Below are 24,249 nucleotides of genomic sequence, written 5' to 3'. Positions count from 1 at the left end.
GTGTGTGTGTGTGTGTGTGTGTGTGTGTGTGTGTGTGTGTGTGTGTGTGTGTGTGTGTGTGTGTGTGTGTGTGTGTGTGTGTGTGTGTGTGTGTGTGTGTGTGTGTGTGTGTGTGTGTGTGTGTGATGGGTAGGTTTAGGTGTAGGGGGATAGAATGAAACGGCGTTGATTAACACGCTAAAAAGCGATTATGCGTCTTGATAGCACAAAAATGGCATAGCGAATTGGGGTGTCATACATACGCCATTTAATGCTAGTATGCCTAGTAAGACCTTGAATCAGGCGTGTTTCACTTCAGGAGCAGGATTGGACACCCCTGACATAGACTAAACCAGGGTTAAAGTGTTAAATAGTTGGCCGCAATCTAAACCCTCTATCTGACTATCATTTATAAATAATCCTTATTACCTGACCAGTGAAGTTCCTGACAAGTGGCTAGCTAGTAGCTAAAATACCGGCACTTGACCTTGAGACAGCCCTAATAAATAACAAAAATCTGACCGCGGACCGTGTGCGTTAGCCAATCAGAAATGTAAAAGCATCTCTGAGTCAATGGTGTGAGTCTGTTTCTTTTTTTTTTAACCCTTTAATGCATGACTGTTTCGCCAAACATTCTTACATATTGGGGTCTTTAGCGACCTGGATCTATATCTAACATGGATAGATCTATACCTGTCGCGGTAATATATAAAACTCCTGATATTAGAGAAACAATCACAGAAGAATAAAATAAAACATATTCAATTACATTTCGGAGCTTGGAAGGGTTCAGTTTGAGCAGATGTTTTATACCATCACCACTGTCCTCATCAGAGCTCATTTCTCAGTACATTCTGCATCTGGATCATATTCGGGATCTCACGCATATTCTCAAAACTCATTTTCATCGTCTTGAAAATCAATATTTTGATCACTGACAGCTTCCTTCACCAGATCCATCATCAAGTGACAGTAATATCTGATTGTGTTCTGTACTTGCTCTGCAGTAAATCTCTGAGCCATTTCAAGTTTTGCAGATTATAATTATTGGTTTCATTTTCAGTCTGCGGTGAGTGTGAGTGAAAGTCACTTCATCATTGTGTATCAGACATTGCCACCTTGTGAAATAAAGGTGAATTGCAGTTATTTAGTCATTATAGATTCATTTATTATTGTGCAGGAAAAAAAATAGGTACAATCTTACACACCTCGGGACGTTAGCGACCCTATACAATTTTGACAAAAAACTAGTGGAAAAACAGGCATTCAATTATAATTATAATTGAATGTTTTATTGTTATATTGTTTAAAATGGATTGATTGAGGAATACTAAGAAGGTTGATGTCTAACTTTAAAAAATGAATGAGGAGGAGGGTAGTGAATGACGTCTCAGGTCGCTAAAGACCCGAGGTATGCATTTAAGGGTTAAACAGTTGCGTGCGTTCCAATTTGGACACTATCCACTATCCTAAATAGTATTCCCAAATCGTAGTATGTTTAAATGAGTATTCCAAAGATAACCGGCTGGTCTACTAAAGGTCTGGTTATTTCGTATCTGTCATCTGGTGTCTCTGAATGGTCAAAACTCAAAATGCTTGCTATGCATGCGCAAAATTTATAAAATCGAAATGTTATGAAGATCGAAAGTTTCAGCATGTAAACATGATTGACACAACGTGAGGTCGTATTTATTTTTTACGTGCGGATATTTTGGACGAGAATTTCGGACCTTAGTTCCAATTAGAATTATAAGTGCAGAACGATGCACAGTCTAACGGCTAATATTGCCCACAACCCACTGCGCGTTGGATGAGGATTCAATTCACCCTTCTCCGCAAGTTTGATTGACAGGCGATCTGACCAATCACATCGCCGAATCTGCCGTTTTGTCCGACAAAGCAGTCAGGAGAGTTAGTAGATTAACGTCGGTGGACTGTCGCGTTTGAAACATTTCTGTTAGTGTTCATTCATGTTTATTTCGTGCTTATCAATGAACTAGAAGGAAAAGATAATCGTTCACGAGCAGCTTTAACTGAGGCGCTACAGCGATCACCACACATTAAAAAGCCACAAAACGCTACTTATTGTTTAGATTTCTTAAATAAAAAAAAGACAATTTCAAAGTTGAGACTTTGTTTCATATCAAAAGTAACTTGCTCTATCCTGTCTGTCGGCGTGTTGTCAGTGTCCTCTTTGCTCTGCGGTGTATTTTCTGTACGTGAGAAAGTGTGTGTGAGAGCACCATGGCTTAGCAACAGTAACTAAAGGGGGCGGGTCTTTGCGAACGGTCAATTAGAACTACAAACACAGATCAAAAGTGTTAAAAAACTACAAACAGTTTCGAGTCCGACGGTTAAGTTGAGAGCTTTATGCTGCGTTCCAGGCAGGTTTTTGAGCCCGTAAATTACAACTTCAAACCACGACTCACGACTTTGTAGCGTTCCAGGCAAAGTCACGCCAAACTGCCTAAAGCGCAAGGAATTGTGTGGTAGCTCGATGTAAACAAAGCATGGCGGACCGTACGGGGCTTATGCTAATTTACAATCATTTCTATCGCCAAAGGTGCTTACTTCTTGCTTATTTGAGGGAGATGGAGGAGAAAAAAACGGCGCATATGGCAAGAGAAGCTGTTATACCTTTTATTTTACGTTATTTGTATATTTTTACTCTCCAGGGTGCGTGAGGGTTCATGGGAGTTTGCCCAACCAGTCCACATGTGTTTTGTGGATTTGGAGAAGGCATTTGACCGTGTTCCTCGTGGCATCCTGTGGAGGGTGCTCTGGGAGTATGGGGTCCGGAACCCCCTGCTTAGGGCTGTTCGGTCCCTGTATGACCGGAGCAAGAGCTTGGCAGTAAGTCAGACTTGTTCCCGGTGCATGTTGGACTCCGGCAGGGCTGCCCTTTGTCACCGGTTCTGTTCATAATTTTTATGGACAGAATTTCTAGGTGCAGCCAAGGGCCGGAGAGCGTCCGGTTTGGGGACCACGCGATTTCGTCTCTGCTTTTTGCGGATGATGTTGTCGTGTTGGCCTCCTCAAACCAGGACATTCAGCATGCACTGGGACGGTTTGCGGCTGAGTGTGAAGCGGCTGAGATGAGAATCAGCACCTCCAAGTCCGAAGCCATGGTTCTCAGTCGGAAAAGGGTGGCTTGCCCACTTCAGGTTGGTGGAGAGTTCTTGCCTCAAGTGGAGGAGTTCAGGTATCTTGGGGTCTTATTCACGAGTGAGGAAGGATGGAACGGGAGATTGACAGACAGATCGGTGCAGCTTCTGCAGTAATGCGGTCGATGTACTGGTCTGTTGTGGTGAAGAAGGAGCTGAGCTGTAAGGCGAAGCTCTCGATTTACCGGTCGATCTATGTTCCTACTCTCACCTATGGTCATGAGCTGTGGGTCATGACCGAAAGGACAAGATCCCGGATACAGGCGGCCGAAATGAGCTTTCTCCGTAGGGTGGCTGGGCGCTCCCTTAGAGATAGGGTGAGGAGCTCAGTCACTCGGGAGGAACTCAGAGTAGAGCCGTTGCTCCTCCACAATAAAAGGAGCCAGCTGAGGTGGCTCGGGCATCTGTTCCGGATGCCTCCTGGACGCCTTCCCAGGGAAGTGTTACAGGCACGTCCCACCAGGAGGAGGCCCCGGGGAAGACCTAGGACATGCTGGAGGGATTATGTCTCCCGGCTGGCCTGGGAACGCCTCGGGGTTCCCCGGAAGAGCTGGAGGAAGTGGCTAGGGAGAGGGAAGTCTGTGCGTCTCTGCTTAGACTGTTGCCCCCGCGACCCGGCCCCGGATAAGCGGAAGATAATGAATGAATGAATGTATATTTGTTTCATAAACACTGATTCCGTAGGGGCTGCCATTGTTGTTTCGCGGGCTATGGGACGCGTAACTGGGAGTACATCAATCTAATACGAGTTCACGGGTGGGAAGTCACTGCCGTTCCAGTGCACTTTCACGGGTGGAAGGTTGGAAAAACACGGGTTACGAGTTGCCTGGAACGCGGCATTAGATAAAGGGGATTGAGTGAATAATTATCAGTATCTAACTGGACGAAAATTTTTATTTCCCACATTATATTTAATCTGCAACAGCATTGTGAACGTTTGTAATGATACGTTTGGCCATTAACTTTAAAATGCATCGTTATATTTCAATTGCAAACACATCTCTGCATTAAAGACTCACGACTGGCAGAACAATGAGCTACTACATTTCTCTCCAATACGGAATTGAATGTGTAGGATATTAACTAATTGACTGGGCAGTTTAAACGGTGACAGTATGCATGTATAAGGGACAAAGCTGTCCGTTAGATTCAGGGGTTTTCAAACTGGGGTCCGGGGACCACCAGGGGTCCTCCAGAAGGTTCCAAGGGGTCCCCAGAACATTTCAGAGGATAAAAAGATAAAGCAAAAATTGATAAAGTCTACTAAACATTCTAACTGTTTAATTTCTAAATGTTTCTCTCCTTTCTTGCCATATAGGTACTTTCCAGAACCCAAAATGTTTGCTTTGTATCTTTCTAGTGAGTTTTTCTCACTATAGTCCCCTTTATCTCGCTCACTGGGGTTGTAAGGCGGTATTAATGCAGTACGTAAGCTGCTTATATACATTTATGTGAAAGTTGCTTATTTAAATAACTTAGAATAGAAAATGTTCTTCTTCAGCTTTATACATCCAACAATAAGTAAGTTTGGAAACAATATAATGTAGGCTATTAACAATGTCACACTCACTATTTATCTAACAGTTTAAATGTTTTTTCATACATAAAAATATATAGATGGATTTTACGAAGGGGGTCGCTCATAAAAGGTTCATCATATTTGGGGGTCCTTGGCATCATAAAGTTTGAAAACCCCTGCGTTAGATGACCCAAAGCTAGAGTAGCCTACTTTTAAGGTCGTAAAAGGCGAATTGGGAGTCGTCCCGCAGCATTAGGACCGATTCAGTCCGATTTGTGAGCGAATCAATCGACCCAGATTTGTGCACTGCTTCAAGCGATTCAAAATGTCCGACTTTGTTCGCGGAATGTGGCAAAGCAGACATAATTTACAGCATAATTATCTAAATTATACAATTTATGTAAACTGCAGCCTAATTTGTATCGTTGCTTTTTCATTTTATGGATCGACATTAAATGAATCATTTATTGTTAGTGTTTATCCTTAATTTGGCCTATATTGTGAAATTATTGTCTCTGTAAATCACGTATCGTGAAACAACAATTCTGGCTTAATATGTTTTTCTGCTGGAGAAGAACTAAAATGACAATAAATTACCGCTGTGACTTTGACGAGGGACTTTGAGAGAGCGCGCGGCAGCCAGGCGGAGTCTTGCGTCGTCTTGGGAAACACAGCGTGTTGTCAGACCAGCCCCTGGGCGGAGGATCTGGATATTGATGCCTTTGCTCGCGCTTTCCCACTCCGTTTTAACACACTCCAGTCCCGGACAGAGACGTGCATGTGCTCGGGCAGTAAGTGGACTGTAGTCGGCAGAGTTAAAGACTTCAGGGACGCTCGAGCCAGGACCGGAGAGAAGCAAACAGACAGCATTTGTCGTCTTTTATTCTCTTTAGTTTTTTGAAAACAAGTGGAATCGGAAACAGTGAACGACACAGACATGTAAGACATCTATCGCATGCTTAAATCAGTTTCTGACTCACTTTTGGACTCTGGTTCTACATGACAGCTGGACATAATGTTTCCTTTATGTTTACATTAGATATGGTTAGGGATAGATGACTCAATGTGTCTATTAACTTTTCTTTTATCCAGGATTTTAGGCTGTGTATGAATGCATGAGGAAAGTGTATGTGCTGTACCATTTTAAATGCCTTCTTACTTAGGTTTTTTAAACGAATTTTAAATTGCCCTGTGGTGTCAGATTTATATTTTAAAATGACAAATATCCCATGTACTCTCTTCATTATATAGTATAATGCTAATACAATGAGCAAAATACTGTGTAGTGTAGCCTACATCATGTTACACTATATGTACAAATAATGTATAGCTATATAAATATTATTAGATGTGAAAATGTAAATTGTAAACACCTCTTCATTCGTTTTAAATTAGTGCTGTCAAATCGATTAACCGCGTTCAAAATGAAAGTTTGTGTTTACATAATAATATTATTATTAGTCCACACATATTATGTGTTTGTGTGCTGTGTATAATTATTATGTATATATAAATACACACAGAAAGAAATATCTGCATATATGTATTGTATATATATTTATATAATTTATATTATATATATAATATAAATATTTTATTTATAAATTCAACAATATTTTTCTTAAATATATACGTGTGTGTGTGTGTGTGTGTGTGTGTGTGTGTGTGTGTGTGTGTGTGTGTGTGTGTGTGTGTGTGTGTGTGTGTGTGTGTGTGTGTGTGTGTATTTACATAATATTTATACACAGCACACACACATATTATGGAAACACAAACTTTTATTTTGAATGCGATTAATCACGATTAATCGTTTTGACAGCATTAAAATAAACCATATGTAATTTACAGAGTCTTGAAAGTATTTTATTGCCTGTATATTGTTATTGTATTTTTGTCTTATTTTGACAAAAGTATAAAACTTAGAAGTGTTCTTAGAAGTGGAAGTCGTCATAATTGGGTAAACATCTATAATGGTGAACGGGGATGACAGAAAATATATTTTGCTAACACTTTACTTAAAGTCTTAATGCATTATAAAGGTATTCATAATGTTTATTATGCATTATACTATTCACAATGCATTAATATAATATAAAATGTATTATATCTTGTCATAAGTAATTATAACCAAAGTTAAAATGCATTATAATATTCACAGATTCCTTGTTACATCTGAAATTGTTTGTTTGTTGTGTTTTAATGCATTATACTTTCTAAAAGTGTATAAAAACTGTAGTTACAATTATTAATGAGATCATACAGTGCATTATAAGGTGCATTACAAGGCATAATTAATGCATTATAAAAGTATATAAAGGCTTTAAGCTAGGCTATATTTTTGAATTCCCATTTGCTTCAATAGCAAAAGAAAATATCCATGATAGCGTTTCCATGATTTTTATGTTTTACATTATTTATGTTTTTTTGTAAGTTACTGCCAAGGTAATATAACACAAAGTAAAGCATTATAAATGTGTTGTTTTGTGTCCAATGTTTAATGCACATAAGAAAGTGAACACATTTCAGTAACTGTTATGCAGTTTGAAGAGTTTAGTTGTCACCTCAGATTTATGACGTTTTACTGACATTCCCACACTTTTTACTATTTTCTCAGGTGTAACCGAGCAGGAAGACGTCGGGAGGATCTGGCCCAGTGGGCTTAGGAGCTCTGCATGTGCACAACCTAAAATCAGTGTCTTTTGCATCTATATGAAAGCGTTTGGTTTGAGCTGAGCGAGATGGCTTCCAGTCTTACATGTGCAGGCGTGGTATGGGCCCTGTTGTCCTTCCTTTGTGCAGCTACATCTTGCGTAGGCTTCTTCATGCCCTACTGGCTGCTTGGGTCGCAGATGGGTAAACCAGTGTCGTTTGGGACCTTCCGCCGCTGTTCCTACCCCGTACGGGATGAGGCCCGTGGGGGGACGGTTATGTTGGAGCAATGTGGGCGCTATGCCTCCTTCCAGGGCATCCCGAGTCTGGAGTGGAGGATCTGCACGGTGGTGACCGGGACAGGCTGTGGACTTCTGCTCCTGGTGGCTCTCACGGCAATGATGGGATGCTGTGTTACGGATCTCATCTCTCGCACCATCGGACGAGTGGCAGGAGGGATACAGTTCGTGGGAGGTGAGTGCAATTACAAGGACCTTGACTGACGATTCAATGGATAAATGGTTGGATGAATGGATGTATAGTTGGCTGAATGTGTGGCGAGATGAACAGTTTGATGGAACGCTTGATGTATAATTGAATGGACAACTTTCATAGTTTTAAGTGGTAATAGATTGACATACTGGCCATGATGATAATGATATTTTGAGTTTATCATCCTGTAATATAACATTTTATTAAATTCAATGATTAAAAATAGCCTAACATTTGATAATATAATTAGTGCTGTCAATCGATTAAAAAAACGAATTAATTACAGTTTTTCTGTAATCAATCAGAGTTTTTAATATTTTATTAATTTTACAGTTACTCTCCAAATGAATGTAGAAACAACTTATTTTTATGAGTGAAAGCCAGAATCACTGATACTGATGTCTCTATGAAACATTAATGATAGACATTCAACATTACAACAATCTTCACATCAATTATTTATTATTATAAATGTCATATTTACCTGTGGCCTTCATATATAATCAATATACAGAACTTGAATAAAGTTATCAAACACTTTACAGTCTTAACTGCATAAATGCTACATTAAATATAGATTATTCCTTATTAAAGCTACAGTTTTCTCTGTTGTCTTTGTTCTTTGATGAACATTAATGACAGAATCCCAGTGACTGGTTTATTAGGCTGCTGTCACTTTAAGATCATGACACGGATCTGACGCTGTCACACACATCTCATTTCCTCACAACTGACCGTTGTGTGTGTGTGTGTGTGTGTGTGTGTGTGTGTGTCATAGTCAGGACATTCACAGCGCGTTCTCTTCTGTCTTTCTGAGCGTCGTGTGTGTGTGTGTCATAGTCAGGACATTCACAGTCAGCGTGTTCTCTTCTGTCTTTCTGAGCGTTGTGTGTGTGTCATAGTCAGGACATTCACAGTCAGCGCGTTCTCTTCTGTCTTTCTGAGCGTCGTGTGTGTGTGTGTGTCATAGTCAGGACATTCACAGTCAGTGTGTTCTCTTCTGTCTTTCTGAGCGTTGTGTGTGTCATAGTCAGGACATTCACAGTCAGCGCGTTCTCTTCTGTCTTTCTGAGCGTCGTGTGTGTGTGTGTGTCATAGTCAGGACATTCACAGTCAGCGCGTTCTCTTCTGTCTTTCTGAGCGTCGTGTGTGTGTGTGTGTCATAGTCAGGACATTCACAGTCAGCGCGTTCTCTTCTGTCTTTCTGAGCGTCGTGTGTGTGTGTGTGTCATAGTCAGGACATTCACAGTCAGCGCGTTCTCTTCTGTCTTTCTGAGCGTCGTGTGTGTGTCATAGTCAGGACATTCACAGTCAGCGCGTTCTCTTCTGTCTTTCTGAGCGTCGTGTGTGTGTCATAGTCAGGACATTCACAGTCAGTGTGTTCTCTTCTGTCTTTCTGAGCGTTGTGTGTGTCATAGTCAGGACATTCACAGTCAGTGCGTTCTCTTCCGTCTTTCTGAGCGTCGTGTGTGTGTGTGTGTGTCATAGTCAGGACATTCACAGTCAGCGCGTTCTCTTCTGTCTTTCTGAGCGTTGTGTGTGTCATAGTCAGGACATTCACAGTCAGTGCGTTCTCTTCCGTCTTTCTGAGCGTCGTGTGTGTGTGTGTGTGTCATAGTCAGGACATTCACAGTCAGCGCGTTCTCTTCCGTCTTTCTGAGCGTCGTGTGTGTGTGTCATAGTCAGGACCAGTGTTGCCACAGTTACTTTGAAAAAGTAACTTAGTTACTTTACAGATTACTTGATTTTAAAAGTAACTAAGTTACTTTACAGATTACTTGATTTTAAAAGTAACTAAGTTAGATTACAAGTTACTTTATTAGTTACATTCATCAGTTGCCGACAACACCTCTGCAGCCTCAACATAAAAATGACAACCGTTTTTGCCAACACTAAACATAAAACATGTTACACTACACTAAACATAAAACACTAAACATAAAACCCTAAACATGTTAATGAAAAGGTACAAATTACTTTGTGTTTTTATTAAATAAATTTATGAAAAACAATTTATATTTAATTTTTAATTTATATTTATATATGAATGTAAATAATTATATGGGCCTACACAAATAAAATAAAATTACAAGATTTATATTTTATTGTAAACGTAATGTGCAGCTCTGTAAAGGGACAACAAATATATGATCGATCCGTGAGAACAATATATTTTTTAATAATCTTTAAGTGCACAAAACTATGAAAATATATGAAACGCTTCAAAACAGAGCGGCAACAAAGCGCTTATGCGCATCCCGGGTGCAGAATGATGCGCTTAAAGCAACATGGAATCAGAGTGTGCAGTACAGCGCGAGTGCACATTGAAAAGTCCACGGCATAAAGAGAAGATGAGCGTTGAGCCCACATATCCTAGTCTACTATGTAGCCTGTATCGGTCCAAACATTCACTGAGTATTTGTTTCTTCACAGTTTTTAATTCTGGTTATTGTGCGTGTGATGCTAATTAATAGTCCTTGTATTGTCACCTGAGGAGCGAGCACAACATCTTTCAGAAACCGCAAGATAAACTCCAGGAAGATAAATTATTTTATCAACATATCAAGTATTATAACGGGAATATATCATATGGAGTGAGCTTTACCGCTGACTGCTGACTGGAACCGAACGACGCGCAGTTTGAATGCTGAACGGAGAATGATTGACAGCTACAGCGGAGGAAAGACATTCAGCTATGGAATGGCTTTAGATGACTTTGTAGGCTACTAGCAAATAATAATATACTAATAATGATTGCTGAAGGATAATGTGACAATATATATTTCTGATGATTATTTAATTATCACGACATGCCTAATCTGAGCAAGTGACTGCCTGTCTTGAGTTTTGTCGACAGACGGAGGCGGCAAGAAATTTGACGGAGCGGCCGCTTCGTAATTCTCTATGCAGGAAAACCCCTGCTGAGACTAAACAAGAAAGCAAAAATATATATTTTTACTAAGGAAAATGACAAAAAAAGTAACTCGCTGTGACTTGGATAAGTTACTTTAATCTGATTACTGGTTTGGAAATAGTAACGCGTTAGATTACTCGTTACTGGAAAAAGTGGTCAAATTAGAGTAACGCGTTACTAAGTAACGCGTTACTGGCATCACTGGTCAGGACATTCACAGTCAGTGCGTTCTCTTCCGTCTTTCTGAGCTTCGTGTGTGTGTGTGTGTGTGTCATAGTCAGGACATTCACAGTCAGCGCGTTCTCTTCTGTCTTTCTGAGCGTTGTGTGTGTCATAGTCAGGACATTCACAGTCAGCGCGTTCTCTTCTGTCTTTCTGAGCGTTGTGTGTGTGTGTGTGTCATAGTCAGGACATTCACAGTCAGTGCGTTCTCTTCCGTCTTTCTGAGCGTCATGTGTGTGTGTGTGTGTGTGTGTGTGTCATAGTCAGGACATTCACAGTCAGTGCGTTCTCTTCTGTCTTTCTGAGCGTCGTGTGTTTGTGTGTGTGTGTCATAGTCAGGACATTCACCGACAGCATGTGCATGTGTTAACGTGCTAATTTTGACAGCACTAAATATATAATATAATATAAAATAAAACAATATAATGTATAATGTTGTGTTGGTTTGATACATAGATGGGTTGTCAGAATGACGGATGAGTGTTTTGGTCAATGGATAGTCAGATGAAACACTGCAACTTTGCAAACACACACTTCCGTTTGCCGTCTTCCTAGACGCAAGTACTTTACAACTCCTCAGCGGGAACACAGGACGACGACCGCATCCTCTGAGTGAAACTCAGTGTGCTTGTTTTTGACATTCGGTCGCTACGATTCGCGTCATCCTGAGAGGAGAGGAGCCTGTGACCTCTTGCTGATTTGGGCAAAGACACCAAACTTACATCCTGGTGAAAATCAGCTTTGAGTTTGTTTGGAAACCGAACAAATGGGGAAAAGCAAACAAGAGTTTCCTTTCATGTCTTTAGCACTGTTCAGACGGGTCGATTGAGTTACAGTTAACACAGAATGTCTTATGATTTCATGAGGGGATTTGGTAAAGTTATGAACATTATGTATATAGCTCATCCAAAAGTGAAACTTCTATCATCATTTACTTACCTTCATGTCTTTCCAAAACCTGTATGACGAGCACAAAAGAAGATCTTTTTAATTGTGTCCATACAATCATGTCCATAGACTTTCATTTTATGAAAGAAACATTCTTCAAAAGTCATACAGGTGTGAGCCGACATAAGGGTGAGGAACAATGACAGAATTTACATTATTTGTTGAACTGTCCCTTTAAGGGAAGGAAGTCACACCTGATGCTTCTACTACTGTGGCCTTTCTGATCAGTTTGTGGTTGGACCTCTTTTTATATCGCATGCAATCCCAGCAGTACTTGAACAGCCAACTGTTATTTTACCCAGAAGTCAGCCCGAAAGGTCTAAATTCATCATGAAGGTGCACCAGGCAGTGAAACGAGAAATTTAAGCTTTAGTTACGGCATTCACCAAAGGTCAAAGTAAATGAGGAGAAGCGTTGTGAAAAATAATATACCATAATCACACACATTCACATTTCTCTCCGGACGGTATTCGAGTTCTCACAGGAGTTGGCCAGAGAAACTTAAATTGCTCAGTAATATATACAGAGGTTTTATGAGGGAAAAAACTGATTTGTTCAAACGTCTGTGAAGCACACATTTACCTGACTTCCTTGGGGAAACTACGCCAGGCCAAATAAGCTTTTAATGGTCAAGAAAGTGGATGTGCGCTGCTCACACACACCGACAGAACAAATTGGTCCTTTTTACGAGATCTTTATATTTGTGAGGCAGTAACTGAGCTGCATATGAAGCGATTGGCCCTGTAATGAGCCATATATGAGGGATGGAGGCTTATGACTTACATCACCCTCTCTTCTTTTGACTTGCCTCAGAGCAGTGACTTTGCTCCATTTCAGTGCGATGGGAAATAATGAAGGTTGATAATACGTGACCTCTCTATGAGGGACCGCAGGCGACTGTTCTCTCTCTCGTATCCTCTTCTCCTTTGTGCCCGCTTTACTTTTCCACACACACTTTGATACGTACACCTGCTTGCTTTATGATGTTTTATTCATGGGCAACTAAATATTTCCTGTTTGCAGTTTTTCCTTGTCCTAGAAAGCTGTGGCTTGGCTTTGTTTTTATTATCACTTGATACTGTAAAGGCGATAGAGACTTGCTAACTCTGGGACGGATGCCAGATGCCATATTGGTGTATCACATCTTTAGTTTGCCCTTTTTTTGGGTGGGAATGCTATTCATTAATATTCGTTCTGAATCAATTCAGTTCAATTCGTTCGTTCACTCTAAAACATCTTGGGTTCTTTTTTCTACCCAAATCCTGGGTTGAGCTCATTTTTTGGGTGTTATTTTTCAGTATTTTGGTAGATTTTGTGTTACTCAGATCCTGGGTCAGGCGTAACAACCCAGTGTTTGGGTAGTTTTTGTGTTACTCAGATCCTGAGTCAGACGTAACAACCCAGTTTTTGGGTAGATTTTGGGTTACCCAGATCCTGGGTCAGACGTAACAACCCAGTGTTTGGGTAGTTTTTGTGTTACTCAGATCCTGGTCAGGCGTAACAACCCAGTGTTTGGGTAGTTTTTGTGTTATCCAGATCCTGGGTCAGGCGTAACAACCCAGTGTTTGGGTAGTTTTTGTGTTACTCAGATCCTGGGTCAGGCGTAACAACCCAGTTTTTGGGTAGATTTTGGGTTACCCAGATCCTGGGTCAGGCGTAACAACCCAGTGTTTGGGTAGTTTTTGTGTTACCCAGATCCTGGGTCAGGCGTAACAACCCAGTGTTTGGGTAGTTTTTGTGTTATCCAGATCCTGGGTCAGGCGTAACAACCCAGTGTTTGGGTAGTTTTTGTGTTACTCAGATCCTGGGTCAGGCGTAACAACCCAGTTTTTGGGTAGATTTTGGGTTACCCAGATCCTGGGTCAGGCGTAACAACCCAGTGTTTGGGTAGTTTTTGTGTTACTCAGATCCTGAGTCAGACGTAACAACCCAGTTTTTGGGTAGATTTTGGGTTACCCAGATCCTGGGTCAGACGTAACAACCCAGTGTTTGGGTAGTTTTTGTGTTACTCAGATCCTGGTCAGGCGTAACAACCCAGTGGTTGGGTAGTTTTTGTGTTATCCAGATCCTGGGTCAGGTGTAACAACCCAGTGTTTAGGTAGTTTTTGTGTTACCCAGATCCTGGGTCAGGTGTAACAACCCAGTGTTTAGGTAGTTTTTGTGTTACCCAGATCCTGGGTCAGGCGTAACAACCCAGTGTTTGGGTAGTTTTTGTGTTACTCAGATCCTGGGTCAGACGTAACAACCCAGTGTTTGGGTAGTTTTTGTGTTACTCAGATCCTGGGTCAGACGTAACAACCCAGTGTTTGGGTAGTTTTTGTGTTACTCAGATCCTGTTCAGGCGTAACAACCCAGTGTTTGGGTAGATTTTGGGTTACCCAGATCCTGGGTCAGACGTAACAACCCAGTGTTTGGGTAGATTTTGTGTTACTCAGATCCTGGGTCAGACGTAACAACTCAGTGTTTGGGTAGTTTTTGTGTTACCCAGATCCTGAATCAGACGTAACAACCCAGTGTTTGGGTAGTTTTTGTGTTACTCAGATCCTGAATCAGACGTAACAACCCAGTGTTTGGGTAGATTTTGTGTTACCCAGATCCTGGGTCAGGCGTAACAACCCAGTGTTTAGGTAGTTTTTGTGTTACCCAGATCCTGGGTCAGGCGTAACAACCCAGTGTTTGAGTAGTTTTTGTGTTACCCAGATCCTGGGTCAGGCGTAACAACCCAGTGTTTAGGTAGTTTTTGTGTTACCCAGATCCTGGGTCAGGCGTAACAACCCAGTGTTTAGGTAGTTTTTGTGTTACCCAGATCCTGGGTCAGGCGTAACAACCCAGTGTTTAGGTAGTTTTTGTGTTACCCAGATCCTGGGTCAGGCGTAACAACCCATTGCCGTTATGGTGGAAATGGGACAACAGAGACCGGTCGATTAAACTTTAATTACTTCTAATATTTTTTAACGAGCTTAAATGTTGGCATTAAAAAGATGTAAAATATGCTACTGTAAAATATGATCGAAATAAAGGAATTATCATGCAAGCCAGTGGTTGTGTCGAGTATTTTAAAAAGAGGATTTAAGTTAATCTGTAGACATTGTAAAAAGAAATAAGCTAGTATTATAGTAAAAATGAATCAACTATGCTGGGTTAAATCAACAACCCAATTGGCAGGGTAAAATTAACCCATTATGTGTTCTGTCCCTTGGGTTGTTTTTTAGAGTATTCCTGCATCCTCTTGGATTTCCTCTCACACCCACGTCTTGCTTCACAGCACCCGTTGCATGTTTGCATACGTCACACACACACACTCCTGAAAGACAGTCGGCTCAGTCGTGTGTTTCATACACTGAATTTACCATAGGATTTATGGGTTCCATCTGGCTACTGTCAGGATCCTGGCCAATAGAACACGAGACCTTGAAATGAGTCTTATTCGCTTGAGAGATCTGCCGATATGACTCGGTTGGTCTGCGTGTTTTCTCAATTACTCTTTAATGTCTTTCTTATCACATTAGTGAAATGCTGAGGACATTTCCTTTCAGAACAACCAGTTCCTGGGAGATGTTTCACACTTTGCTGTAATAACATTGCCTGATGAGTTTGTTACAGTTTGTGAATGCAAAAATCAACAGTTCTGCTATCAAAGGTCTGTTTTCTGTTCTTTTCCTCCCTTTTCTCTGCAATGTTGAGTTTTTGCTGCATTTCGCTGTAGAAGATGAAAAAGAATGCATTCATTGAGCCATATCTTTGCCCACCAGAACTTTTTTTAAATTTTCTGTAGTGGTTGCAGGTAAGAGTCTAAAAGGGTTTAATGATAAAAAGAGGTGAGATGTTACAATATTAATAGTCCATAGCATTATCAAGTTACAAAAATATTTAAAAAAAGAACAGGGAAGAGGCTGTAAGATCAAATTTCTGTTGTTTTCTATTGCCTTTCTATGGAATTATGCATGCGCTCATCCCATACAGAAAAATACAGGTTTCGGGTTTGCTTGACAATAAGACATGTTTTTTTAACATAAGCTTTAGCATGCTAATATATATATTATATATTAGTCAAATTAGCAAAAAATTAATTAGCTGGTTGTTGGAGAACTAGTTGACCAAAGATTTTTACATGAACACATTATAATAAATGTCATATTTACCTGTGGCCTTCATATATAATCAGTGCGTTCTCTTCTGTCTTTCTGAGCGTTGTGTGTGTGTGTGTGTGTGTGTGTGTGTGTGTGTCATAGTCAGGACATTCACAGTCAGCGCGTTCTCTTCTGTCTTTCTGAGCGTTGTGTGTGTGTGTGTGTGTGTCATAGTCAGGACATTCACAGTCAGTGCGTTCTCTTCTGTCTTTCTGAGCGTCGTGTGTGTGTGTGTGTGTGTGTGTGTGTCATAGTCAGGACATTCACAGTCAGCGCGTTCTCTTCTGTCTTTCTGAGCGTTGTGTGTGTGTGTGTGTGTGTCATAGTCAGGACATTCACAGTCAGCGCGTTCTCTTCAGTCTTTCTGAGCGTTGTGTGTGTGTGTGTGTGTGTGTCATAGTCAGGACATTCACAGTCAGCGCGTACTCTTCTGTCTTTCTGAGCGTTGTGTGTGTGTGTGTGTGTGTCATAGTCAGGACATTCACAGTCAGCGCGTTCTCTTCAGTCTTTCTGAGCGTTGTGTGTGTGTGTGTGTGTGTGTGTGTGTCATAGTCAGGACATTCACAGTCAGCGCGTACTCTTCTGTCTTTCTGAGCGTCGTGTGTGTGTGTGTCATAGTCAGGACATTCACAGTCAGCGCGTTCTCTTCTGTCTTTCTGAGCGTTGTGTGTGTGTGTGTGTGTTTGTGTGTGTCATAGTCAGGACATTCACAGTCAGCGCGTTCTCTTCTGTCTTTGTGTGTGTGTGTGTGTGTCATAGTCAGGACATTTACAGTCAGTGTGTTCTCTTCTGTCTTTCTGAGCGTCGTGTTTGTGTGTGTGTGTGTGTCATAGTCAGGACATTCACAGTCAGTGTGTTCTCTTCTGTTTTTCTGAGCGTCGTGTGTGTGTGTGTGTGTGTGTGTGTGTGTGTCATAGTCAGGACATTCACAGTCAGCGCGTTCTCTTCTGTCTTGTCGTGCTTGAATGGTTTAAAAGCATTTGCATGAATAAGTTAAATTAATAAATTAATCGCATGCGTTAACATGTTAATTTTGACAGTACTGTTTAAAATATATTAAATAGAAAAACAAATTTGTTGTAATAATATTTCTCAATATTACAGTTTTTACTGTCTAAAAAATCATACAGATCCCAAAAGTTTTGTATTCGCATGTGTCGCCTGCTCTATACTATAAATGTGAATTCCTCATATTGAGTTCAAGTGACAAAAATGAGTCCAGCTGTGACTCAGAATATCACAATCGTTCTGTTTTTGTGGCCCCTTCCCTCCATAGATCACGTCATTGTACTTACAGTGTGGAAATCTTATCCAACCTTACCCTGAGGAAAACACAAATAAACCAGGTGGAAAAAAACTGTGTGTGTGTGTGTGTGTGTGTGAGTGCTCGAGTGAGACGTGACGGTTCAGTAATCCAGCTGGCAGCAGTTGTCTTACTGTAAGCTTTCCCTTCTTTGTAAACTTTCAATGAATACCAACAGCTCGGAAAACATGTTGTCTTGTCACAACAACTGCACAACAATATGGTGTTTTACTCTTATCTTTAAGTCATTAAGCAAGCAAAGGATGACAATAATCATTAACTTCTCCAGAGTTGTCCTTGACTTTACGTCCGGTCACAGATTTCCCTGTTAGCTCAGATATGTCACGTTTGTGTGCTGTGTAAATCTCTCTCGTTTTAAATCTAGATTGACAATATTTAATTAGTCACGCTGGAATGTCTCTAATTGCGGATACGACCGGGTGTGGAGAATTGCTGATTTTCGTGTGCATTAGTGTGGGTGAATGGAAGCGTGTGTGTATTTGTGGTGGTGTGGGAACAGCCCTAGCCGAGGGTGTAAACGCTGGTTTTAGCTGACCCGTGCCGACCCCTGGGCGCTTGGAAAGAGCCGGATGGAGAGATGAGAGGGCGCAGGGTGGTGTGAATGGGAAAGACAGGCAGGATCCAGCTGATGGAGACAGCTGCAGCAGCAGGAAGAGACTTACTGGCTCCAGACTGGTGCACATCTCTCACTATGTCTCACTGGCAGTTTCTCCACTGTCTGTCCATCCGTCTGAACATTCTGTCGACTCACTGGAATGTTGGGAATGCATTTGAAATGTTGCTGGAAAATGGGAAAAAAACAGTCTGAGAGAGTGACACTTAGGGCCCTATTTTAACGATCTAAGCACATGGTCTAAAGCCTGGAATAGGGATGTCACAGGTACCAAAATTCCAGTAGTCGGTACCAATAACATCAACATTTTACGGTACTCTGTACCAATTTTGGTACCACAGCGAATTTTTTTATTTTTTATTTAACTATAAAAAAAAAATAAAAAAAAAATAAAGTTTATTATTTATGAAGATAATCATTATAAGTAAATAATACATAAACATTTAAAGGCTGTATGCTGTTTAAAAGTAAATATTGTTTATAGAAAAAGATCAAGTGAAAAATAATCAACCATCTAGCCATTATTATTATTATTAGTAGAGATGTATTATTATTACATAGAGACGTAGCTAAATCTACAACAGTAGCCTAATATATTGCCAATTTAATTTTTTGAATTGCGTAAATTTTCGCGTTTATATCACAAATATGTAAACTCGCAATTGCGAGAAAGTCAGAATAGCGAGATAAAAAGTCACAATTACCTTTTTTTCTATTCTGTGGTGTAAACAAGCTTCCATAGTCATAATGTATGATTAAGAGCTCAAGGTTAAGTAATGACAATAAACTGTACGGCTTTTAAAGACTTCGAAAGCAATATTTGGCATGATCCATGTCTTTTATTCCCGCCGTAGTAAAATTGAAAATGTTCTGGAAAAGTACTGGAAAATGGTTGCTGAAAAAGAGTGGGAACCCTGTTTCAGCCGATTCGACATGTTGAATCTGCGTTAGGGATGTGACGGTGAGGAAATTTTCCCACCGGTTAATCGACGTGTGACAACACCGGTAATACCGGTATCACCGGCGGCGGCGGGGGCTTGTAAATCACTAATTCTATTTAACCGAAAGTAACATACACGACCGCAACTGAAAACTGAACTGAAAATGCACCAGTGCGCGCACACACCGTGAATGACAGCTCGTCTGTAAATGCGCGCTCTGTGAGGCCATGAATGAAGTTCATCCGTAAATGCGCGCTCTGTGAGGCCATGAATGAAGTTCATCCGTAAATGCGCGTTCTGTGAGACCATGAATGAAGTTCATCCGTAAATGCGCGCTCTGTGAGACCATGAATGAAGTTCATCCGTAAAAGCACGCTCTGTGAGACCATGAATGAAGTTCATCCGTAAATGCGCGCTCTGTGAGACCATGAATGAAGTTCATCCGTAAAAGCACGCTCTGTGAGACCATGAATGAAGTTCATCCGTAAAAGCACGCTCTGTGAGACCATGAATGAAGTTCATCCGTAAATGCGCGCTCTGTGAGGCCATGAATGAAGTTCATCCGTAAATGCGCGCTCTGTGAGGCCATGAATGAAGTTCATCCGTAAATGCGCGTTCTGTGAGACCATGAATGAAGTTCATCCGTAAAAGCACGCTCTGTGAGACCATGAATGAAGTTCATCCGTAAATGCGCGCTCTGTGAGACCATGAATGAAGTTCATCCGTAAATGCGCGTTCTGTGAGGCCATGGGTGCGTCTCAACAGTTCCCTAGTAGTCAGGGCACTGATCAGGCATTGATCGGTCTATGTGTGAGACGCACGCCATGAATGAATGACAATTCGTCCGTGAACCCTTGTTTATACTCGACGCGTCCACACCATGGTTCGAACGAACGAGCGCGAGGGTGCGCGCGGCAAAAATTGCCTCATCTCAGAGTGTCGGACTCAAAGAAAACAATGGCTGTTTCCGAAATCGCCCCCTATACCCTCATTCACTATTCCCTACATTAGTCCACTGATATAGTCCACTTCGAAAACGAGTGAGTGATTTCGGACACTAAGTCGCCGGAAAGGCAGCCGTTTTTGCAGTTCGTGCTTGCTGTTTGGCAGCTCCAGTAATAATGAAAATATTTATCCTGAACTCTGCTACGGAAACTAGCATGTAACCTTAATCAAACAATATAATAATCATCTTAAAAAGGATCATTTATACCTGTATGCATGATATTGGGCTGGACCAGTGCGGTTCGGAAGATTGATGGATGATTGATTCAGCTGTGGGCACTATTTGAGGGAACAGCCATTTAGTGGTGTCCGAAACCATAGTGGACGTTATTAAGTGCACTCATACAATCCCACAATGCACCACAATAACGAGTTTGCAACCGATGTATGCTCGACGGCTAGAGAATACCCATAATGCACTGTGAGAGTCGCGCCGTGCATTGAATGAATTCCCGCGTTTCGCCAGGAGATGGCATCGACTCACACACTTTTTAAAACCAATGATATTGGGCCCACTCACTTGTATCGTCTCTAATTGAGCACGTCTGTTTACATACCCTGATAAACACTGATTAAACGCGTTAGTAGCTTTATTTTCACTTTTCTAATATTTTCTTCATATTCATAGAAAATAAAATCCTTTCCGATCTGATATATGATGGAAAAAAGGATCAGTGCGAGTTTGGCAAAAGGCGGATTCGAACCTCTGATCGATTCGCGTCAGATCTTAACATCATGCGTCTTACCCCTACACTATTGCTGCTGATGAAGATTATGTATCCCGTAGGTGTGTCTTCCTCAACCAGACGTTTAAACAAGCCGATATATTTAAATATATTTTTTGTAAATTGCATCTACTCCAGTAAAATGTTTCTGTTAAAGGACCCACCGACATTTTTTTTGCTTCTGACGCCCATAATATTAATAGTAGCCTACTATAAAGTATGAAATATATAGGCCTACTACAAATATTATTATTATTTTTTTAATTAAATGCTTATTAGTTACTTTATTATTCCCCTTTCCAAGTAAGTTCAGTGCCACAAGTAAAAAGTTATAGGGTTAACTTTAAGCTTGTTGGCTCGTTTTTGGAGTAGTGGAGTAATGGAGAATGAGGGTACATAGGGCGAATCGGACAGCGGTAAGTTCATTCATTCAGGGCGCGGATCTCACAGTGCATTGAGAGTACACCGTCTGGTTGAGTGAGTGAACGTTTCAAACGCATAAGGAGTTGTTTTCTCGTTTGCTCTCGAAATGCTCTCGCGGGACTTTGCTGTCATACGCCGATCGGGCATCGAACAAGCATATTCTCCAGCGCGTACATCTAATGTACACTCGTTATTGCGGTGCATGGTGGGATTGAATAAGTGCACTCAAAGACGTCCACTATTGTTTCGGACACCATTAAAAATGGATGTTCACTCAAATAGTGCCCTATTTAAGGGTATAGGGGGCGATTTCGAACACAGCCAATGCGCGCTCTGTGCGGCCGTGCACATTTTACTTTCGGTTTTGAATTAGCGCCAATTCGGTGGCGGGTTGCTTGAATTGTGGGTTCATTAGCCTATTATTTTATATGAAAAACACAACAACAAAACAAATGACAAACTCCCTTAAATAGGCGCTTTTACGTTTCGCTTTGAAACCAAATCTTCCGCGATCATCTCAGTCAGCTCCTCACTCTATGATGAATGAAATCTGATGAATGACTCCTGCCGAGACTCACGGTCGGGTCATGCTTTATCAAGCAGACACGTTGAGTTTTAATTTGTATTGTCTGTTCTCTAACTGAACTAAATTATTTTATTAGGATAAAAAAAAAAAAAACGACGGTGGGGCGGTGCCACGGTGGGCAAGTGATGTAAGCGGTGTTGAGTCTGAACACCGGTAACACCGGCAACACCGACTATCGTAGCAAGCCTAATCTGCGTCTGTGCTTGTCGGTCAATCGGGCCATCTGGTCATTCTGATTGGCAGTTCAGCTAGCGAACTAGTGCACGAGAAAAACCCCCAGAAGTGATCGTCTGTGGTGAGCGAGATTATGAGGTGCTTTGTTTATAACCCTGTAGCTCTTCCGGTTTCCTGCTTTAAATAACGAAAACAGACGACTGCCACCAGCTGGTACGGAAAGCTATTTCCTCTTACGCAGGCGTAGAACGGATGTGCTACTTGGCCGTCGGATGTTGAGCGTCTGCTTGGTGTGTCAGGGCAACTTTGGACCCAGACGCTGCCGACGTGAGCCAACTCTGCAGTCTGCTTGTTGGGTGTGTTCCTTGTTTAAAGGGTTAGTTCACCCAAAAATGAAAATTATGTCATTAACCCTTTAAGACCTAAGGGTATTTTTACAATTATTTTTCCGCCTGGTGTTATTTACTAAAAAAGCTTGTAAAACATCAACCCTGTTGTGCACAGAAATTTGACACACCTCTTTTTTTCAAGACAAGTTGCTCTGTCAGTATATTTGTGTTGCATTGATGTCACCTGAATGTAAAATAAGTTATGGGACCATAAAGACAAATGAAAACATAAAACGGAAATTGAATCACTCAAATATTTATTGAAAACACACACAAATAAATAAAAGCTAAGCATATTTCCTCTGGAAAACAGTTTGTTCAAGTCTTTAGAGTCCTGGAACTCAGGAATAAACATGATAACGTATACAGAACCAAAACTATTTACATTTTTCCAAAAAAAGTCCAGGTGCTTTTGGCCTCTTTGGATTTTGGATATTTACTGGTGCCAAGCCTCAAAACAGTTCCTATCAGGAACTTCTCCTCAAACTTTTTCCTCAAACTTTCTCCACAAAACTACTAAAAACTGCAGCGCCTCTCTCTCTCTCTCTATCCTCAACACTAGCCGTGCGTCTCTCTCTCTTCACAATAAAAGAGCTGTGGTTCATGCGTAATGACGCACACAAACGTGGATGACGGATCAGCCTGTCATTGGTCAAACCCTCATCCAAAATGGCAGCTAGCATCGCGCTTGCGGCAAAAATGACGGAAAATTTATAAATTATGGGCATCAAGTGGATATATCTTGGATGTAAGCGTTTTGATTTATTGCTGAACAACTCCAAAAAGATGCACATGTTCCAGGCTGGATAGAAAACCTTCTGTAAAGGCTACAAAGACACCAAAGACACCCCCGTGATGGCTAGCTCGTTAGCTTTCTGCTGGAAAAAACGGTAAGAAAATCGATAAAAGTTTCATGAAATAATATAGATATTTATCGGAGGTGCCATGTGACGTCGTGGGCGATGCCGTCGGGCTCTGAGGGTTAATGACTCACCCGTAGGATCTCCGTTCATCTTCGGAACACAGTTTAAGATATTTTAGATTTAGTCCGAGAGCTTTCTGTCCCTCCATTGAAAAGGTAACACGCAGCTGACGTGTTATCTGGTGCGCCCGACACTGTGGAGTCCTGAACGTGGATTGACAACAGACCGGAAGAGAAGACAATGCTGAATAAAGTCGTAGTTTTTGTTATTTTTGGACCAGAATGTATTTTCGATGCTTCAAAAAGTTCTAACTAACCCACTGATGTCACATGGACTACTTTGATGATGTTTTTGTTACCTTTCTGGACATGGACAGTATGCCGTACATACATTTTCAATGGAGGGACAGAAAGCTCTCGGACTAAATCTAAAATATCTTAAACTGTGTTCCGAAGATGAACGGAGATCTTACGTGTGTGGAACGAAATGAGAGTCATTAATGACAGAATTTTCATTTTTGGGTGAACTAACCCTTTAAAGCACACAGCAAAAGTGCACTTAGTGCATCTCTGAATCCACTTTTGCTAGTTTAACGACGGGAAAAATGGTCGGCACATGGTCTAAAAGGGTTGTTCCTCATCTCTTAATGAGTCATGGGTGTGTTTTGGCCGTAAGGTGCAATTAACCAATCAGAGTCTCATCTCCCATTCCCTTTAAAAGCCAGATGTGCTGCACCATGGTGGATTCGCTATTTACATGAGGAAAGACTGAAAGCTTCTCCAGAGAGGAATCCTTTTATTTTTTATATTTAAAAACACACACACATCCCTGTGTGTGTAATAAGCAGAGTGTACGCATGTTGTGCATCCGCCCATAGACGCATATTACTAACACGCCCTTTAAATAACACAAAAAAATACTGCACTATTGTTGACTTTAGACAAGGTTTTGGTTGGGCAATGGCGCAGTCATTTTCGGCTCCTCATAAAAGCAACGCTCCAACAATGCTCCTGAACACACCTGGTTTTCAGACCAGACGCCCATGGGCAAACAGATGGACACGATTGCATCTGCTATTTAAACAACATGGTGCTGGACGTAAACATGATAACTGCGTCGGGCTGAAACT

At 41.2% G+C, this 24,249-nt stretch overlaps 1 protein-coding gene across 1 annotated transcript in view; it reads left to right on the top strand.

Moving 5' to 3' along the window:
- Positions 1–5,400: 5,400 nt before the first annotated feature.
- Positions 5,401–24,249, top strand: part of lhfpl6 (LHFPL tetraspan subfamily member 6) — a 116,134-nt gene continuing 97,285 nt past the window's right edge. Inside the window, exons 1-2 of the mRNA XM_079804581.1 lie at positions 5,401–5,601; positions 7,277–7,785. Coding sequence (XP_079660707.1) covers positions 7,401–7,785 — 385 coding nt within the window. The 5' untranslated portion in view covers positions 5,401–5,601; positions 7,277–7,400. The remainder of the gene's footprint in view (positions 5,602–7,276; positions 7,786–24,249) is intronic.

This window comes from Gobio gobio (assembly GCF_949357685.1).
Source record: "Gobio gobio genome assembly, chromosome: 22".
Lineage (NCBI taxonomy): Eukaryota > Metazoa > Chordata > Actinopteri > Cypriniformes > Gobionidae > Gobio > Gobio gobio.
Note: the sequence above shows the minus strand (reverse complement) of the source record. Positions and strands in the feature narration are given on the sequence as shown.